The following is a 20,568-nucleotide window of genomic DNA, read 5'->3' as shown; positions in this document are numbered from 1 at the left end:
GAAATCCTGGAGGAAAAACTTCTATATAAGCCTTTTTAATTTACTCCTGTTAAGTCTGACTGCTATGTCTTTTTAGCCTGTTCTCTCTCACATACACAGCGTTATCTGATGTAAGTAATGCCATTTTTTTTACTTTTTGTGATCTAAAAATAAAAAGAAGCTGCCATGGCAATAGAATCTCTCTTCCTCCTCCTCTCCCCCCGCCCCAGCTTCTTTTCTCCCTAAGCAGACCCAAGCTATACCAGGAGAAGTGACCTGTAAGGAGAAGGAACCACCTCCAGCTTCCACAGGGTTCATCTCCTTGCACCTTATTTCACATGACATAGTTAGAAGACAACTGTAGTTGTCAAGGATATGACATACAAGATCACAATTTCCTGCTCAATTGTTTATACAGTAAGGCTGAGTTCAGACTGTGAGCACGTCATCCTTTGATTCCTCCAACTGCTGTCCCACAGCTCCCGTGCAAATTCACCTGCCACAGATAGGGCTTACAGGATCCACCAGCGTAGCCAGGGAAGAATAACTACAGAACAAATGCTCGGTCTTGCTGAACATGTAGAACTCCTGTTTAATAGAGTTTGTGGCTTTCAACTAACTGTCCAAGTCCTCCCTGGAGATCCATATTGCCAATAATCATATACGTTAACATAGAAATCTTTACTCAGCAGACCGCTGCAGCTAGTGACTCCAGACTACAAAAATGAATCACTATCGCCACTGAACTAAATAAGTATTTTATTTCTTTAACCACGGATCTCAGAATGTGTTAGCCGTGTGGATGAACATTTTGTCATTTTTATGTAAAGAGGCAGGAAATGGAAGTTTGGCTGATACCTGAAATGGAAAAGGTTCCACAAACAAATCACAGCCTGCTGGATTCAGAGTTCTCTCCAGACTTCTATTTTTACATAGGTGTAGAAAAGATCAGAAGGGTTCTTGGTAGCAATTGCACTGTACACATCCCTACAAAGGCAGGGGGGATTCTTCTGTATGATCATGGGGCAGAGGGGAAGGGGACGACTTGTCAGTCATAAAGAGATGCCAGAGAGAGGCCAAGAGTTTCACCTGAACAGGAACAGACATCACTTTTGGGGTGATGAAGCAGATCCACAGGTTATCAACAGTTATCTTTGCGAGCAATCACTCAGAGAAATCCACAGACACATCACAGCGATACGTAAGAATGGAATCAAGAACAGAAGCCCGAGTCCCCCAGGAGACATAGGGGGGAGGCAGAGGGTCTCCTTGAAAGGATGCACCAGTGGGGCTATCTAGACAGGGGAGAACAAAGAGAAGATGGTCCCAAAAGCCTAAGGAGGACCAGACTTCAAAAGGCGTAACACGGTAGTCAGGCTGACTGTGTCCAAAGTGACAAATAGGGCCACAGAGAATAAAAGTGGAGAGAGACACTAGCTTCTAGTTTCACTAAAACATAAGAACCAGATATTACTCGGTTATAAAGCATGTTATCAGATTTGACTGAGGCCACTGACAACACCTGGGAAAACTCAACCATCATCTCAGCAACGGGAGAACAGTAAGATCCCACGAAGCGAACATCGGCTTTCATCACCTCCCGAGCTGCAGGACTCACTCCTGCTGGAATTAGCTTCAGTTAGACACCGGTTTCCCCCTTCAGGAAGCAAGTTTTTGTAGATGTCGGCACAGAACGTGCATAACAACAGGGGCAATCAACTTCACTACGCTTATAAGCACTCAGACTGTATCCGAGCTGCTGACAGTAGCTCTAATGAGCCCAAGATAGACCACAAAGGTAATTTTTAAAAGATGTTAAACCTCTTGGCAGACACTGACGTTTACACTCAAGTATAACACTTTCAGATTAGCAAGTTACAGTTGCTCTAAAGTTTTTTTTTTTTCCCCAATACACTTACAATAAGTAAACACAGGAGATATAACAAAGTATGAGTCATCCTCCCCTAGGGACCTTCACCCTGAGCAGAGCAGTACCCCAATCTCTCTATGGTACTTGACAGCATTACACAATTCCAGAAAAACACGTGTGGGTGGAGGTTTGCAGCAGTAACTCCCATCAGCTCCCCTGCAGGATGGCCACACACAAGGGCTGCAAGAAGGAGCAGCTCCCTTGGGACGCAGAGACTAGTGTTTAAATCAGTGATTTTAACAGTCAAAGAACACAATACTTGGTGTAAAAATCCTCCCTGAGCCCTGCAGGTTACCCTGCCCCAAGCAGTGCACTGAACTGACATGCACAAGCTCCAGCTCGAGAGGAAAACTAAGGAAATTTTCCCTACCTGCATTTCATTTGCTCTGAAGCAATCACAGCTCCACCAGATCTTTATCAAGAGACAAAGGATGTTGATTCACAACGACACTGAACAACTTAAAACATGAGGAATCCAAAATACCCTGGCAGGCACTGTTAGCTTCATCTCCATGCAGGCCAGAAGAAAGCGACAATTTGTGTTAGATGGGGACAAGATCAGCACCGCAGAAATAACTCAGTCATAAAGCAAATTTCCTAAGTAAGAGAGATTAAAATATAACTGAAAGCATTTAAAAATGTAACATGTCTTCTCAATAATAAATAACTGTGCAACTGAATCTCTCTTCTCATATATTATTTACGGGACACTAGGAATCCTCCAAGTTGTATAGAGAGATAACTGGAGTTTTCTAAACAACAGTCAGGCCCTGAGTTGATACAGACAAATCTAATCAACAAGCACATCAAAGAAAAAACATCCATGCTAACGTGTCCCAGGATGTGAAAAACGCCACGCTGCTTAACTGACAACCCTGCAACAAAATCGAGTTCCTCAGTGCCGTGACCGATAGCCCAGGCGAGGTACGAGGGCGCCCGCCAGCTGCGGAAGGAAAGCGTCGGCCCCGGCTCCCACGGCCGGGAGCCCCCGCGGTGGGGACAGCTCGCGGGGGTCCCCAACGCAATCTTGAGCACTTCACAAAGGCGGCTGCTCGCTTTCTTAACAAGTTAATGCCTCTACTGAGGGATAAAAGCAAGAAAAAACGTGTGAATTTCTGCTGAAACTTACACTTTCACTACAGCCCTTCCAATTCATACGAATGAGCTCATGTTGTCAGATTGGCACAAATAAAATTCCACGTCTTCCAGGTCCTGTTACTTAACTCCAGCGCCAGGTATGGCAGGCTTTGATACCTGCAACCCAGACGAAAACGCCCCCCCGCCAGGGAAGGGGGCTGTGGCAGAAGCTGCTGAAGCTCCTGCGACACTCACAGTTCCTGCATTCATCACCTCCTCCTTCCTCAAGGCACGGAAGAAGATACTGACCCAGTTTTCACACCACAAAATCCTCCTTCAGTGGGGAAACAGCTACACACACTATTCCATTCAGCCTTTATTTTGTTTTTGTCCTACTACTACCCACTTCTAAGCTCAGTTCTACTCGGGCACACATTCGTGCAGAAATAGCTCCTTCTCCTTAAAAGATCAGTTGCCTCAAGGAACTTGCAATCATATCTGCTAATCTTTTGAATAACTTCTTCATAGGTGATAATCTTGCTACTGCTCAGAGCAGCACCCTGAGAATAAGCTCTTTTTGTATCACACATCATCACCTGAGCTTTATTAATTACTTTATGGTTGGACAGTCTTTGTGAGCCTGATAACCCCAAAGGAAAGGGAAAGGAAGAAAAAAGCATCAGGTTGGTACAAAACAAAGATCACACTCACAGCAGCCAGGGCTCTGCCTGTGACTGGGCCCACCCTACCAGCTAGGACAAAGTTGAAATGAAAGAAGTCACCAAACGAAAAAACAGCAGCAGATAGGCCTGGAGTTTCACACAGCAGCAGGAGATTTGGGAGCTGGGGAGAGGAGACAGGGAAGATGCAGAGAAACATGAGGCCTTAGCTGGGGGGTAGCTGAGGCAGAACAGCTGGAAAAGCAGGGGGCTTCAGTTAACAGCTGGCCTACGCAAGAAGAGACTCAGACATCTATTTTGGTAGACCTCTGCTATTAAAAGTCTTGACCAGCCCCCACTGGCGCAGTGATGCTACGATGGGTGCCTACACGCAGCACCGTCACGTGTCGAGCTCCGGGGCGCAGAGCCCGCAGGGCTCCCAGGGGCCTGGGCACCCTCACCCTGGCCGGGTCTCCTCTCCACTGCTGTCGCACGAGTCGCCTCACCTGGGGCGCATGGCCAACAGCTCAGCACTATACCCACAGCTTGTCCTATGTGTTGTATTGCTCAAAAGACAAGATACATCACAGGATTGCTTGTCATGCCTGGCATATTTTAGTCAAACACAAGAAAAATGGGCTAAGACAAGGTATCACTGAGGGTATTTTGTATCATCTTTCATTTCACTATTTTCTGTTCTTTTTCTCCCAAAGTACTGTTGTTCCATATATATTTGATGTCCTCTCTCTCACCTTCTATACACATGCATGCCTGTGCATTTGCACATATACATACATACACCTTCCTCATTTTAATTGCTGGAATAAAATTTATGTAAAAAAAAATGTAGAATCTTGGATTTGAGTCTGAGCAAGTAGTTTATATCAAGGGAAGGTGGATCACAGCACTTGTTTCCTGCGTGAACTTTGGCGACCCTCCATTCCTGGTCAGTGAAGGTGAAGTCTTGTCCCCAAGCCCATTGCTGTGCAACAGCTTCAGAGCAGAGTTCTGGCGCTGAAGGAGGACAAGGGAAGCGAGAGGAAGGGCAGAGGCCCAGCGTCTCTGCTCAAATGACCCTGCCTGTCACTCTCTTCCCCAGCACCAAGTGACTCTGGCTCTACCAGGTACTGAGTCTCAATGTGGAGGACACTGCAGCCTGACACTGAGTATCTTTTCACGCCAAGTATGTGAGCAGGAAACAACTAAATATTCATTTTGATCTTGCTCTGAGGCAACAGGAGGAACTACACAGCCTCTCAAGGTGCCTTCCAGCCCCATTTCCTATGCATCTGAGATAGTTGTCAAGGATTGGAGAAAAGACGGAAAACAGGACCAAGCCCAAATAATAGTTTCATGCAGGTGGCATGTACTATAGTTCCTAGCAGGGACACGAGAGTTGCATGGTGAACGCTGCTTACTGCAGCAGCCACGCAGGTGGCACGTGGAGGAGCGACCTTGAACGGGGACTCTTGCTCCTCGACATGCAAGCACCACCTCATACTCTGTTTTACCTGCACGTTCGTACAATCGCTTCTTGCCAGTCAAGAAGACAGACTCCTGCAATAGCAGTATCAGACAAAAACCACCAGCGTTAAGGACTAATACAGGATGAAGTCTCTCCTCCTTGTCAAACTGTGCCTCCTTCACAGAGGGCGTCCTGGGAGTCTGTGCCCCAACTCCTCCTCTGGGAAACTCGCAGCACCGGGCAGCTTCGCCGGTGCTGGGCACTTGCAGACTTTGAATCATCTGGGCGGCCTTTGTGCGTACTTTAAACAGATGTGAGTATTTAATTTGCACTAAATTTGCACATCTTGAAATTTTCTTTGGCCAAGAAAAGAGGGACGTTGTCAGAAACCCCAGCAGGCCTTCAAGCACATGCAGGGCATGAGGGGAGCAGTGAGGTGGCGCAGCACCGATGGAGGCTGCCAGCTGCGCCCTCCCCAGAGCAGCACTCCAGCAGCGTGGTGGGTGGCCAAGGGAACAGGACATTCCTGCTGATTTACCAGGACCCAAGAGGCTGGGATTACAATCACTGTACCCTGATGTACATCCTTAAAGCAACTTGAGAACTTTCCATCACCAGATCCAACTGGCTCAAAACCCACAGACCAAGCATCTTCAAAAGAGCTCCGCAGGCTTGGGCAAGAGATGCAAAACTAGGTGCTGCGAGCAGTACAAAAGGGAGAGCCCACTACTTTTAAGTGAACTGAATCAAATTGAGCAGGTTAGGATTCACAAGAACAAAATCACGTTGCCTTTGCTGGACCTTTTCACTTTCGCTTTAGCATTCACCTGGAAAGTCTTTTCTGTGTTTTTTTTTTTTCTTTTTTTGTCCTTCAGTTAACGCATAACAGATCAACCTGAATGAGGTGAATCGCCAGAAGAGCTCTGCATCTCCTCACACATTTCCAAAATTTGTCACCCCAGAGAACAACTAGCTCAGCCGCTCTCACCTGTAGCAGGGCCAATCTCAGAGTAAAGCGCCAGATGCCCCAGAAGTAGCCAAGTTGCAACGTATAGCAAGCTTTAAAGGCTAGAAGCAACCCCCTGAACTGCATCGCCAAACAAAAGGCAAACAACATGGGGACAAGAGAACAGAGAGGCATGCAACTCCGGGAAAAGGCATCTTCTCTGGGGAAAAAAAATCCTTCAAGGCAACAACATTCAAAATACGTTTATCTAGGGAGATCTGGAGACAAGCAGAAATGGAGTAACTACTACAAGCATCTACCATCAGCATTTAAAGGCAAACATGAACTCTCCCAGCTGCACAAACCGTTCTGGCCTGCTGCTCTTGCTGGACAGTCCAGCCACTGTCACAGGATGACCGCAAATCACAAGAATTTGTTGCTAAGCCACTATAGTTTATTTTTCATCTATTTTTGCAGTTTCAAAGACTGAACACCTATGTACTCTGATTCACAGAGAGGGAGGGAAAAACAGCCTAATTGTCATGCATAAGGTCAGAAATACGCACTACAATGCAACACATCAGCTTTACGAGTGCTCACAAATTCACCTTGTTCTTATTTACACAGCGTAAAGTGCTGTGTAAATCTTTGGCAGCAATTACATGACACGGAGTAGCACACGTTGTTAGTTGTGCTGCATTACGTAACATAACGCCAGGCTGCTCTGTTGCCCACTCCGCAGCGCACCAAGGAGCAAAGCCACAGTCCTTGTTTAACAGCAGGAAAAAGGACTGATGTGAAAACACGCCAGTAAGTCTTAGTTACAATTTCAGGGTACTGCATTTTATCCATTAAAAACACTCCCATCATAGCGTAGTATTATAGCCCTTAAATTAAGGCCACAAATGGACTAGTTCTCACAAGGATAAGCAGCATCCCTCTGTGTGATACCACTGTTCACAAGGAGGTTTTTGAATTATTTACTAAACATTGGTCAGATATGCCACTTTTCTTCCTAAAGAAAAATTATACCTTGTAGCAATGCTAAATTCAGCTCAGTTTAAGTGATACTAGATAAGTATAGGGCTGCCTGTCTGCATACATCTTTCATAAATCTGGCTTTTATCTCTCCAAGTAGCCTCCTTGAGGTGTGCGTTTGGGACTCTGCCATCCAAGCAGGAGGTCTGAATGCTGCAGGTCTCCCAAGCAACAGAAGGGTGATTACGCCACTGCCACAAACGACTGCTGAAGCAACAGGTCCATTTGTGGACCTCATCCTCCAGAATTGCTGTTTGTGCACAGTTTCACTGCATAAAACCACTTCTATCAGAGCTAATATCACTCCATCCACATCATAGGAGCTTCCTGCTTCACTCCCTAGCCACCAGCAAAGACTCGCATCACAGTAACACAAGGCAAATTAAAAACAGTGAGGAAAGCTTCAGCTGACATGTCTGCATGCACAGCTGAAGAGATGGCAGTGTCGATTACTTCCCCAAAGAGGGGGCTGCATTAGCAATTTAATAATTGCATGCCTTCTGCATTCAGCAACCTCTCTCTGTATACATCTAATCAGCATTAATTTAAGCGTAGGATAATTAGTGGATGTACTGATGGACAGATGATGAAATGATCCCTGAAAATTTAACCACTCAATGTCTTGTGGTCTGGTGGGGTAAGGAAGAGCAGCATACGCCAGTGTTGGGGATCAGTGAGACAAAATACGCTTTTGGCAGCAGTGAAATCTTATCATGGGCAGCAGCACAGGCTTAAAAAAAACATAAATACATTTTAGTGCAGAGACCAAATTCAAACGTTTGGGTCTTTTTCCTCCTTGAGTGGGAGACCAAAGCAGTAAGTGCCACTTTATCTTTGCCTTTGCTTGCTTTGTCTATGACATAAATCAGTTTGTAGGTACAGGACCTATCTAAACGTTAACAATCAATATGCAGGCAAATATTTGGCAGTATTGTTCCTACACTGTGGATGTGCTGAGCCACCAAAGCACAGAAAACCCACAGAAACATGTCTGCTGCAGACAAAGCACATCCATGTGAAAGCCGTAAATATAAATCGCAGACAACAAACTTGAGCTTTGCTTGGCTTACGTAACAGGATCTTGGGACACTGGCTCATCCTCATGACTTTGCCCAAGTAAACATCTCCTGGTATTATTATTATTTTTTTAATTCCCAAACATTTTCAAAAATTCGTAGCGCAGCCATTAAGTGAGCAGTTACTGCCCCCATAGAGGCAGAAGCTGGGGTCAGACCCTCCCAGGGAGCAACTCCTCAAGGAGCACTGAGGACGTGGGCCTGCCGCTGCCCACAGCCACGGACATCTTTGTGAGATTTTAAATGCAAAATCTCTTGCTACCTTTGCACTTAACTGGCATGCAAATAAACATCAAAATAAAAACAGGGGCACAGAGGCTGTGCTGCAAGGAATCAAATGTGAATGCGAGAGTAACGTTTAGGATCATAACCACTCCTCAAACTGTGCGGCGAGAACGTGTTTCTTCAGTCTGTTGTATTTACACTGTGCACCTCAATATTGCTGACTGCGTGTCTGACATCATTTTGCATGACATGGGGGCAAATAAGATAATGTGACATTTTAATAATATGCCTCAACGTCAAAGTTAACTTATTAGACTGCCACTGAATTATAAAGCCCCTGGTCTACTAACATTTTTATGTTCTGGCAAATAGTTTGTCCTTCTCCTGGGTATTGCTAAGATGTAATTAAGTTTATATAAAGTAAGGAAGAATATAACATTTTATTTTGATTCATTCCCATTAAGTACCTCACAGAAGTACTCCAGAGTATTTTTAAACATGAAGAATGCTCTCAGCTATAATTTTTATAAAATACACTTTAATCTTCAGCTCTATAACTATTTAATGATTTTGTCAGGAGCAATTTCTTACTGCAGGCCCTCTTTGTACTCAAAGCTTACCTATTGCAATGAATATTTATAAATAAATACATTAATTAAATATGCCTTTGCTTCGCAAGCCTAGGAAAAGACTATTAATCATCTGACAAGCAAAAGCACAAAATAATACCTGCTATTGCTCATGGGCACCTCACATAAACTTGCAGGCAAAGGTGCCTATTGCTGCATGATGCAATTGCCTCCCCCAGCCCCAAGCACACAAAGCTACCTTCTCCCACAGGCGTTTTGCCGTTCTCTCTCTCACCTCTCCTCCTTTAAAGCAGAGGATGTATTTGCTAGATGTCACAGGTTATTTTTTCTATTCTTACACCACTATATCAACATTCAGTGAGATCTATTTGTAGGGACCCTCCACGTCCCAAGCGGACACACGGAGGACACTGGTGGCCGGAGCGGAGGAGTGCTGCTGGTCTCTGCCTCTCTCGCCAGAGCCTCCTGCAAGGCTCCCACAAGAGCACAGAGGCAGGCGGCAGTGCCAAGCACAGGATGCATCTGCAACGGGCAAATAGGTTTGTTATTTGCAGCATCACTGCAATTCAGTATTAAGGTGGGGGGGGGGGGAGAAGTAGTTAAAAATAACAACTATCTCCTATCAGACGTCTGACGTCTGATGTCCAGCCACGTTCCCCACTGCCCAATGGCATGGCTGAACTGGACTCGGGTCAGAATGAAGAGGTGTTTCATGTGCATTTGTACCAGTGGGTAGTCAGCACAGGCACTGTTCATATTTTAATGCGTGTCCAACCTACCTCCTTGTTGAAGGAAAAAAAGTAGTTGTGGTTTCATAACGAAACATGTCAGTTATTCCCTGACCTTGATTAAATGTTGATAAAGCTCTTTAAAATTTACAGCATGTGGTAGGCAGCAATTACGCTTCATGGGAAATGTTTCTCTGATACCCTACTCGTACCTTCAGTAATTACAGGTTGCCCTCAGAGGACTGAGCTTCTCATTTGACAAGCATCTAAATATTTAAAAGTTTAGAGTAACTGTGGCCACATTTAGAGTCACTCCGAGCGTGAGGTATTTATTTTGCCTAAAACAGCTAAAGCTATTCATATTAACATATATAACTGCCTAGTGGATTTTTTTTTCATCTTTAGCTACTTGCCTCAATTATGCAGCATGGAAAAGGTCACTTCCTTCCATCACGTTTGAATCGGTTGCCTTTTCTTTTCATCAAGGGTCCTGCTAACCGAGCCTGCGCCGCCCCCATTACTCGCCTCCCCTCTTCTTTACAGCGGATCAAGGTGCACAATGAACCACACATCGTCCCCAGGCCTCCTCTGGCCATTCTGCGCTGCAGATGGCCTCTCGCACCCCTTCTCACCCCGCAGACTGTCCTCCCCTGTCTCCTCTTACCCTGCTCAAGTGCTCATGCTCTTCATCTCCACAAGGCTGAAGTGTGCCAGCTCCTGCTACTTTTGTTACCACGACTGAGCTTTATGTTTATGCATATATTTGATGAGGAACCTCAAAAATTAAGCTCTCCTCAGCAGGCTTTCTCAGTAACAACGAGAAGGGACAGGCTTGGGAGGGTCACAGCGACACGGTCCGACGGGGCAGACCGCGTAAGCGAGGCAGGTGGGAGGGAGCAGCAGTGCAAGAGTGAGCAGAAATCACCAAGCAGAGGGTGATCTATCGGAGCGGGCTGGGAAACGAGGCAGCGAAACCAGGCGCGAGCTGAATGCCAACATCCTGAACGCTCGGCTCTGGGGCAGGAAAACGCAGGACCTCTCCTTCCCGCCTGCCCTAGCTGCACCAGCCTCTCTCCTTGCATCTTCGGCTGCCCCTGGGCAACTTTGCCGGGCGCAGACATCCAGCCAGTGTGGCGACCTGTGCCTCACCAGCGCACAACCACTAGCTCAAGCCTTGCGGGCGATGGGCTTACCCAGGCTTTGCACAGCCTGGCCACAGGGATGTTCACCCCTCCCTCTTCTAGATCTCTAAATAGTGCTCTGCTTTGCAAACATCCCAGGCACTTCGGCAGCATCTACAATCTCTCTCATGTTTTTTCTGGCAGCCCACTCACCCAGCCCACCTAGAGGAGCTGTTGTCCTCACTTTACAAATGGGCAACAGTGAACACTAAATCATACTCAGATGGCCTCCATTTTTCCTACATCAAAATCTCCATTTGGTAGGCTCCTTGGAAGGCCCAGAGCCCGCCAAAAGTTACTTGACACCAGACACGTAGAATTTAAGTTACTTCAATCTGAGACTTGGTGACCTTGAACAGGCACCATTCAGGGTACGTGGAGCAGAGCAGGCGACCAAGACCAGGTCTTCATGCATGCAAACCAATGAACTATCTTTACACCCTCTCGTTCAGGCCTGGATAAGTTCCACTCCACCGCTTCCAGTCCAGAGATGTCAGAAAGATTTGATAAATCTCAATAATTGAGAGTAATCTATAAGTCCAATTAAAACAAAATGTTGCTTCAACATTAGAATGACAGTACCAACAGGTGAACTAAAAGAGCAAAAGTTTGTTGACAAAGTTAGTAAGAGACATAGGATGGCGCTTTCTTTCCTTACCTTCAGCACTGTGATATTCCACGCAAAACTTTCAATGGCTTTGCTTAATTTTCTTCCTTTCAAGCCTTCCTTTGTCCCAAGGTTGTGAAGCTCTTCGTGGAACTCCATTCCTAAAAAACGGATCAGTGCGTCACACAGTGCACGAGCGATTTCCCCTGCGCGGTGTTCACGGAGCACTTTGAGCCTTGCAGCTGGTACTTCCCAAGTCCCTTTTGCACTCCCTCCACCCTTCCCCGGCACCATCTGCCCTGGGGAGCAGCTTCCTTGCGGCTGCCCTTCCCCTTCGCGCTGAACTCTGAACGCTGCTGGGGCTCTACACAGACACACGTCTGATCCCAACGCAAACAACGCTCCTCCAAAAGCCCGCATGGCTGGCAACAGCACGAGAAAAGGCAACTGCTTGCCGCCCCCCTTCCAGGGGGGATTTTGCATGGGGAAGGCAGTCTGATAGACATGCAAGAGATCTGCTCGGCACTGCACACACAGATGCAGGGGTATAGCTCATCATCAATCTTAATCACAGTCACACAGAAAAATCCATGCGCTTCGCAATGATAAATTATTTCACAGTCGAATACTGCTAATTACAGCCTTGCTATTGCTGCAGCCTGCTGAAGTGCAACTGCTAACCAGAGCCCAGGGAATCGCTGCATTTCATTGCTAGGTGCTGTGGCAAATGTCTGAAAATCTTTTGTTGGATATATGAATTGTGAAAATTCAGGATCAAATAAAAAACCTTAGTGAGTTCATTATCCCTCCAGTTCTGGAAGAGTTGCACAGTGTACGCAAATATTTCTGAGATACTGGCAAGGATGAAGACAGGGCTGCTTATACTGCCTTCATTTGTGCTTTACAAAGGCCAAATGGGCTCCAAATTTCTCCGAAGCTCACCCTTGAAGCCCATCCTGGTCAAACAAGCTAAGGTCAATCCCCAGTTGTTTCGTAGCTCTCCCTCCCCTAATGCTTTAAGGCAAACGTCCCTCACGGATTTGAGCTCCACAGAAACTCCATCAGAGAGATCCTGGTGAGGACACATGCAGAGGCACTGCAACCCCGCACAACGCCAGGCTTCTCTGCTACCCCCTTTCCAAAGATTTGCCCACTTGCAGGATTTGCCTATCTAAGGCAACAGGGCTCCTGTAACATTTTATTTGGAAAACAGTCCTTTGGAAAATTATTTATTTCACTTCAAGCAAGCTTTCCCTGCTAGTGCACCTCATACCCCTATACTTACAAATCATTGCACTACAGCAAGTGGCGGAAGGAAAAAAAAAGAAAATTTCAAATGACTTGTTTTGTCCTCTGAAAAAAAAAATAAAGGCTAATAGTCTTCAGCACCTGCCTTTACATAGCACGCATGCATTTTTCCCTCTGGATCTCCCTTTCTCACTGGTAAATTGCAGAAAAAATATTGCACCGGAGAGAGGGAGACGCTCCTGCTCGTGAAGCGCCCCAAGGCCGTGGCAACAGGCTGGTCCCCGCGCCGGGCTCACTGAGCGCGCAGTGAACCGAGAAGCGCCAGGGGCTGCTGTGGGGAGGGCGCGCGGGAGGCCGGGCTGCCGCAGGAGGCCCAGCGGGAACACGCAGCCAGCGGGACCGGGTGAGGGGAACGGCTTCCCGCAGGCAACTCTACCTCCAACATCTCTTAACTTCTGAGCCCTGGATTTTGCTACACTGGAAGTATTGTTTGAAGAATTTGCCCAAGTAACGTGTGTAATGAACTATCAGCAACTAGGCCCAAGGCAGGAGCCTCTCCCCCACTCCTCTCCTCCTCTGTGTCTTAAATCCTGCGGCTGCAGAGGAGCACCTCGTACCTCCTTATCTGCCTTCTCACTTTGCAAGGAGATTTTAAGGGTAACAAAGCAAAACACACGAAAACACAAGCTGACCCAGCAGCTAAGAGGAGAACAGACTCGAGAAATTAGTCTTCATGGCGGGGGAAAGGAGGAGAGGGGACCTGCATCCAATTTTTGACATTGTTATGGTGATGGGGGCCCTGTGCCATGTTACCTGCGCATCTCACCAGGGCTCTGCTCGCAAACACCCCGGTGCTTGGGGACGTGGCAGGATTTATTCTGGCTGTGTGCAGAGCAGGGCCCACAGTCGGGGCGGGCAGAGCACTGTACAGCTCTCTGCCTCACCACCGCGCTGATGTGGGCTCCCTCGCGGCTCGAGCAGACCCGTGGGTGCCGTGCACGGCAGCAGGACGACGAGGCTCAGGAACCGCAGCCAGACACACCGAGCAATCCCTTCCCGAGAGCCGAGCCCACATCCCACCCCGCTCCCGTACCCCATGCTACTGCTGAAACCGTTTTCAGACTTCCTCCACTCTAATAAAAAAGATGAAGTAACGGATTTACTACAAAGCATCACTTTCACTCACTATTTACATTTAATAGAAGCAAATGGCTGTGGTCTGTGTTGCTCGCCAAATCTGAAAATGCTTATTAGAGACAGAAGTATTTATGACTGTTGTGGTCTCACAAGAGTATGGCTGCAAACAAGTATTATGTGCAGGGGCAAGCATTTGCATTACTGACCTTCAGCGGCTTGCTGCAGATTAAAAAAAGCACAGCTGTACAAATGTATCAATTAAAAAAAGATTTAATTTAGCAGTGTAACCCCCCTAAAAAAAATACACTGCATGCACTGATTCAGCGTGGTTTTAGACATCTGAAAGCTGATAAATTTAGTTGTAGAGGTTTAATATCCTACCACCTCCAAACACGGAGTCCACCTCTGACAGTGCTCCCACCCCTGTATCAGAGGAAACTCTGGAAAACGTGCCCCAGTTTAGCATCTGGCTCACTGCCCCAAGCAGCTAGTGAAGATGGGTTTGCAAGAAGCTGATGTGTGAATCGCAGAGGCTTACACAGAAACTGAGAAAGGAGTGGGAACCTCCAGCAGCGAGACAGAGCGGACAGCGTTGGGGTGGCCCAGATGCCTCTCCTCACAGAGGCAGCACAGGTAACATGCCAGTGCCACATAACCTGCTTGAAGCACACTCGCACTGGTTTGGGCCCACGTACCTGACACGTATAATGCACACCCATGAGGTTCAGCTGTCACGCAACGAAATTACTTTGGCTTCAGCTCCCAAGCTCTAAAATCAACCTCAACAACGGAGTAAGTAAAGGCGAAGGGCAGGGGGAAGAGGTCAGTCCCGCGGGTTTCAGGGACTTTGCCTGCTTTGTATTTAAGGGAACGACTGTGGTAGCAAATGGAGCTCAGTGAAGGCTTCTCACTCTCTCTTTTTAATTAACTAGCTTTCTAGCTCATCTGACTAATTTAAACATCATTATATGCTTGGGGGCTGGTAGGGCAGATGGAAAAATATCATTTAAGGTGAAAGCTGAGGTTTTTTCCCGTAACCCTGAGCTTCCTTTGCTGCCTGAGGAGGGTGGCATGTGCCATGGCAAGATCAGGACACTTGTGCTTAAGCGCCGGGTGAAGGACACAGTGCTAATCGCAAGCTGTGAGAAAATTACAGTCCATTTCCCCCCTTCCACTGAGAATGGCGCAGTATAGATGGGTTACCTGCTTTCTGACACTGCACAATCTTCTCATGAGTGATGTCTGCTGTTTCAATAAGAAACTTGCTCTCTTGGATCATCTGTCAGAAAACAAATGGAAAACAAGGGCATTACTAGGATTTCCTGCAACACTGAGTCTACAGAAAAGCATGACAAAGGTAAAGCTCAAGGGGAGCTCTGCAAGCAACACGGAGAAGCTGGGATCTTTCCTCCATAGCAGATCTCCCAGGTCTGTATGAAGCAAAGTGACAGCTGCTCAGGAAACGTTTTGCTTCGGAAGTCACAGATCAGCTGTTTTACATCAGTATGACACCACTGCAAATAATGCAAAGGAAACAGAAATGGTTCCAGGAGAAAATAGGGTTAGCAGACAAAACAAAACAAAACAAAACAAAAAAAAAAAAAAAAAAAAACTACTCTGTGAAACTGAACGCTAATTAGTCCTTTTCTTTAAGTGAAATGAGAAATAAACACGGCCCTCAACCTAAGTGGTTATTGCAATGTTACCACATCATGAATAGCACCAGTTTCAAGAAGTACCTAAGTATACGCTTAAGCTTTAAGCGCTACAGTGGTTCAAACAGCTACGACATTTCTTGAGTTACTCTTTGGAGAAATTCAGACCCAAATCCAACAGCTTGGAGCAAAATTTCCATTGAAATAAACCAAAAAAAGGCAGCTAATTCAACAAGACATGTTTCAAGCAATATCCATATTTATGCACCTCCCTGGATTAGGGCTTTAAGAGAGAACCAGACAAGCTGCCCATCACAAAACAAGTTTCCTGCACCTCTCTTCCTGCCCCTGCTTTCTGGCTTTGATGCTAACGAACCTCCCCAGACCTTGCAGCAGCCCAGGAGAGCAAGCAAACCATCTCAACGCTACGTTCTGCGAAACCGCGAAGGGCGGCACATCCATCTGTTGCAGGCAGGGAGTGCCTGCGCCTAGGCTCACTCTCTGGGGACTCCCACCACAAAAGCCAAACTCAAGCAGCGTAAAAGCAGCGCCAACTAAAAAGGAAGCAACCTGATCACTTCCTCATTTTACCTCCTGAAATCGCAGCAGCTACCACCTGAAAGCTTTGTGGAAGCACTCCTGCTTTCACGCAGGCAGAGGCAGCGGGAGCCGAGGCACCAGCCCGAGCAGCGCGCAGGAGCCAGTCGCATCGGTCGGGCAGCGCAGCACCTCGGCCCCGTGGGTGCCGTCAGGAGGGCAGCTGGTGCCAGCTCCCATCTCCATCATGCCCGAGGCCCCGTGCAAACGGGCGGCACAACCAAATCCCCCCAGTGCGTCCAGCCATCAGCAGGGAGGGCTGAGGAAAGGAGAAGGAACATGGGCAAACGAACATGCATTAGCACAGTCACACGCACGGGGCGCAGTGGGACTTTGCCAGGAGGCAGCGCAGAGCTGATTTCAGTGCACTTCCTTTACTATCAGGATAATGTCACGGCCCCTCTCTCCCCTTGCATTAAAACACAATGCAGATGATTTTAGTGCAAGATGGTATGAAAGTACTAAGCCAATACGGTTAAATTAGCATGTATTATTATCTTAATTACACACAGGGTAGGGGAGATGCTTCTCCATGTCACACCCAAAGCTCCAAGTTTTGGTGAAATTCAGTTCCAAGCTTTGCTGCTCATGTCATTTCCACTTCTAACTATATTTATTAGAACAGGTTTCATTTAACAAAAATACCTTTGCTTCTGACATAAACAAGAGCATAAGAGAAAGAAAACTCATTACCAGCTCCCCATGCAGAAAGGAGGAGGCTCAATAAATCTAAAGAGCACAATATTATTTAAGAAAACATGCCCAGTGGATCTGCCCTAGACTGAAATTAGCTCAGACGGTGCCCACTGCCTGTCATTCACTACTGCTGGCTTGCTTGTGCATCAGTTGATTTCTTCTCTTTGATATCTTCTCTTTTAATCTGGGAAGAAATGATGATTTGTACCCACCCTCTGCCTTTTCTGAACCCCTGCACATTGCCATTTTGAGCTGAAGCCACAAATGCTGCAGCTGGTCTGACCAGCAAAGAGAGTCAGGATCCCCCCAAAACCACAGGTGACTGCGGACACAGCAAGAGGCCGAGGAGCCCGCAGCCAGCTCAGACGCAGCTGCCCCAGGGCCGGGAGAGACCCTGTTCTGCCTCCAGTAACTCACAGGGCAAAGGAGAGGCCAACAGGCTGCACGTTTTGCCCAGCAAGGCCAACGCAGCTAAGTCAGGACAAGAAGCCCAAAGTGCGCAATGCTCACGTACCCACATGTTATAACATAAGTTACGAACGTTGCAATTTTCAGTATGTAAAAAACTGTGTTATCAGCAGACCCTCTGGAAATTATCCGACTACAAAGCCTTGACAATCATGAGTTTTTACATGCAATTTGGTTAACTGAGTTTGACCATATCTTCCTCCATTTCCTGGACCCCTTGCTAGAGTCTCTGGTAGGGCTGCGTTAGGACTTTCAGACATGAAGGTTTCTAACCCCAGTTACAAATGTTGTTAAGAGGAACGTGGCAATGGGATGTCAATTCTCCTTTGCTGCAGGGGAGGTGGAGCAGCCCTCTGCTCCTTTGATGCTGACTTCAAAGTCTCATTGCTCTCACCTCAGCAAGAACAAACAATTAGAAACAGATCATACGGCAGAATTTAACCTGTTACTGTTTTCTCACGCGGCAGTAAAACAACACGTAGCCTTTGTCCCAGGGTAAGTCCTGGGAGTTAACCTGGAGTTCCTCGGCTCGGCAGCTAAAGCAAGCAGCCCCCTTTGGTCATACTGGTGCTTGAAGGCTCCTCTGGGAAACAACACTTCAGGCAGGCGTCATACTCCCGGGCTGACCAGGAGAGATGACTTTGGCAGGCCTAAGATGTCTTTGCCACCTGTGAAAATACTGTGTATAGGACCTAGTGGCTCTATTTTGCAAGCCAGGCTCTGCTCCCAACAGGAATTGTGTGTGCAGTTTCAACTGCCATGAGATGAGCCTTCCTGAACGCACAGGTAAAAACGGGGTAGCGGCAGGCTGCTGCATGGATGAAGCACTTCAAGCAACCAGAGAAAGACTTGGAGATGTGACAGGCAAGTAATTGCTATACAGGGATAAAATTATGGCAACGAGCTGATTGGTTGTAGTAAAGCACAGTCCTTGACAACAACAACAACAAAAAAAAAAAAAAACCAGACAGCAATCCAAAAAATACTTTTTTTTTTTTTTTTCAACTCCTCTCACAATTTTTCCACTTACATACAGGGCAGCACTTTGAATGTGTTTAGGAGGTAACTGCTGTGAGGGTCACCTGCAATACTGGGTAACTAGCAACCACTCACAGGAACTAGTGCTGAAGATGGGCCAGCATGTGACCCAAAGGAGGGTGAGCAGGCACCCCAGTGCCCTGCAGAGCTGCCGTGGAGGCACAGGCTCTGGGGCGCCAGGGACCCTCGCTCGGCCCGGGAAGGGCCACTGTGCGCGGTGGAGGCCACTCCCCAACGGTAGCTCTGCTTGGCGAGCGCCTCTCGGAAAGCAAGAGGACTCCCAGGTGCCAAGGAAATCCACGAGCCGCAACATTACCTCCCAGACGCCGAGCTTCCTGGGGCTGATCCCAGAGAAGCAGGGACTAGAAAGCCACCTTCAGTAGCTGGATGCTGATCTCTGGGTCCACCCCAAGTCAGGGAGGAAACCTCTAGCAGCTGTTGCAGCTGCCGGGACTGCCAGGGCTGCTCACATTGCCGTGTCAGAAAGATGATGACAAATATTACCAGGTGATGGGTGTTGACCGTAACTACAAGAAGTGGACAAGAACAGCAGTGAAACCCCAAAAAAACTGACTCTGTTACAGAGACTTCAAAAGCTGCTTTGCTGACCAACAGTACGCATCCATTAAAGTGAGCAGGAGGGAATGGGGAGGAAAGGGAGCCACTACCTTCAACGGAGTTTGGAAGGTAGACGCCAAACAGAGAGTAGAAAGCATTGCCTTCACCAAAAGTTACTTCACATCAGCTTCAGAAGAGAATTTATGGAGGCTACTATTCTGAATTTTGTGTCCATGTTACAGCAAAGCGTAGAGATGAAGTCACAGACCTCAGGCTCCTACTGATTGTGCCCGCCGTCCACACTCCTCAGTGCCATCCGGAGCCGAGGGAGGGCCTTGCTATTCCCGCCACAGTCACCCTGTTGTGTTTCTATGGTGGCTGGGATACAAGGACTTTTTGCAAGTCCCAGAGGTGCTTACCAACTTGTGGAAGACACAGCGCAGGAAACGCTGAATAAGACATCGTTCAGACTGACACAAGATTCATGGGGCTTGAGTCCCCAAAGCAAATGTCATGTTTAATGAATTAATGGTGGTGAGGAATACAAGATTTCATCTGCATACGTTAATTTTTCCCACAAAATAGCTCATTTAATCTAAATATTCCTATGAAATGCTGAAAACAAGAACCTTAAACTTGGTTCATCTTATCCAGCTGAAGAACCCCATTAAAATCACTGGGCTTCTCACAAACACCTGGCCAGCAAGGGCTCTGCTCCACAGCCACCAAGAGCAGGACGTGCAACGGACCAGGGCTTGGAAATATAACTGACCTGTCTCATTTAAGCACCACATTTTAGCATGCAACATCAACTTTAAAATCATATGGCTTTGCAGAGAGTACACTGATTAGCTTTGACACTTCTTTTAAGTGTTAATTACAAAGATCAATAAATGTAACAAACTTTTTTTTTTTTTTTTATAACTCACGAGAAATCAACAGGTTTATTTCTTGCATGTAGTAAAGGTTGGTCAAAGGATCAGTACAAAATGACCAAAAAACGTTATTTCTTTTTACTTCAGTGAACTCCTGTGCAAGGAACCAATTTTTTCCTTCTTTTTATTACGATCTACGCTGCCAGCCGAAAAGGGGAGAGGGAATTAACACAGCAGTCTCTCACCAAAAAAGACAAAAAAGGCAGGAAAAAATCCTGGTGGCAAATTAAAGCATGGCTCCTGCCAGGAAGATAAATGATACAGAAGGGATAGCTCAGAGTCTACTCATAAATATTCCAGAGTCTACAGCAGGAACTGCCTGAGTATCAAATTCAAAAAAACCTTGCTCTCAGGTGCCTGCCCATTGCTGCTGCTCCTGCATCTCCTGGGCCCTCCCCAGGCAGCCAAGAGCTTTGCCTAGGTAAGGAGCAGAGTACCGAGCCTCTCCGCTACAGAAACAGAGCCAACTGGAAAAGCATCTGAAGTGCAAAGGGAGCTCATGAAAGTTTAAACAGGATTCCCTCTTTAGCATCAAGCGTTTCTCACAGACATCTGGGATGTGACACAGCCAAGCAATTAATCATGTGCCAACCAGTCTGGTCAAAAGCAGGGACGTCCACAGGCTGCAGGACGAGGGAAGGACTGCTGGTCATGTACACCACCTCAGTTTTCTCCCGAAGTACTTCAGGTTAGGTTTCTGAAAGTGAGCATTTTCCTGGGACTGACCCAGTCTTG

General features: G+C 47.0%; 1 protein-coding gene across 1 annotated transcript in view; it reads right to left on the bottom strand.

Annotated features, from left to right (window-relative positions):
* PLCL1 (phospholipase C like 1 (inactive)) overlaps positions 1-20,568 on the bottom strand; it is a 205,625-nt gene that overhangs the window by 13,322 nt on the left and 171,735 nt on the right. Inside the window, exons 4-5 of the mRNA XM_062579197.1 lie at positions 15,090-15,165; positions 11,553-11,662 (exon numbers count right to left, since the gene is read on the bottom strand). Of these exons, the coding sequence (XP_062435181.1) occupies positions 11,553-11,662; positions 15,090-15,165 (186 nt within the window). The remainder of the gene's footprint in view (positions 1-11,552; positions 11,663-15,089; positions 15,166-20,568) is intronic.

Source organism: Rhea pennata, chromosome 6 (assembly GCF_028389875.1).
Source record: "Rhea pennata isolate bPtePen1 chromosome 6, bPtePen1.pri, whole genome shotgun sequence".
Taxonomy (NCBI): Eukaryota; Metazoa; Chordata; class Aves; order Rheiformes; family Rheidae; genus Rhea; species Rhea pennata.
Note: the sequence above shows the minus strand (reverse complement) of the source record. Positions and strands in the feature narration are given on the sequence as shown.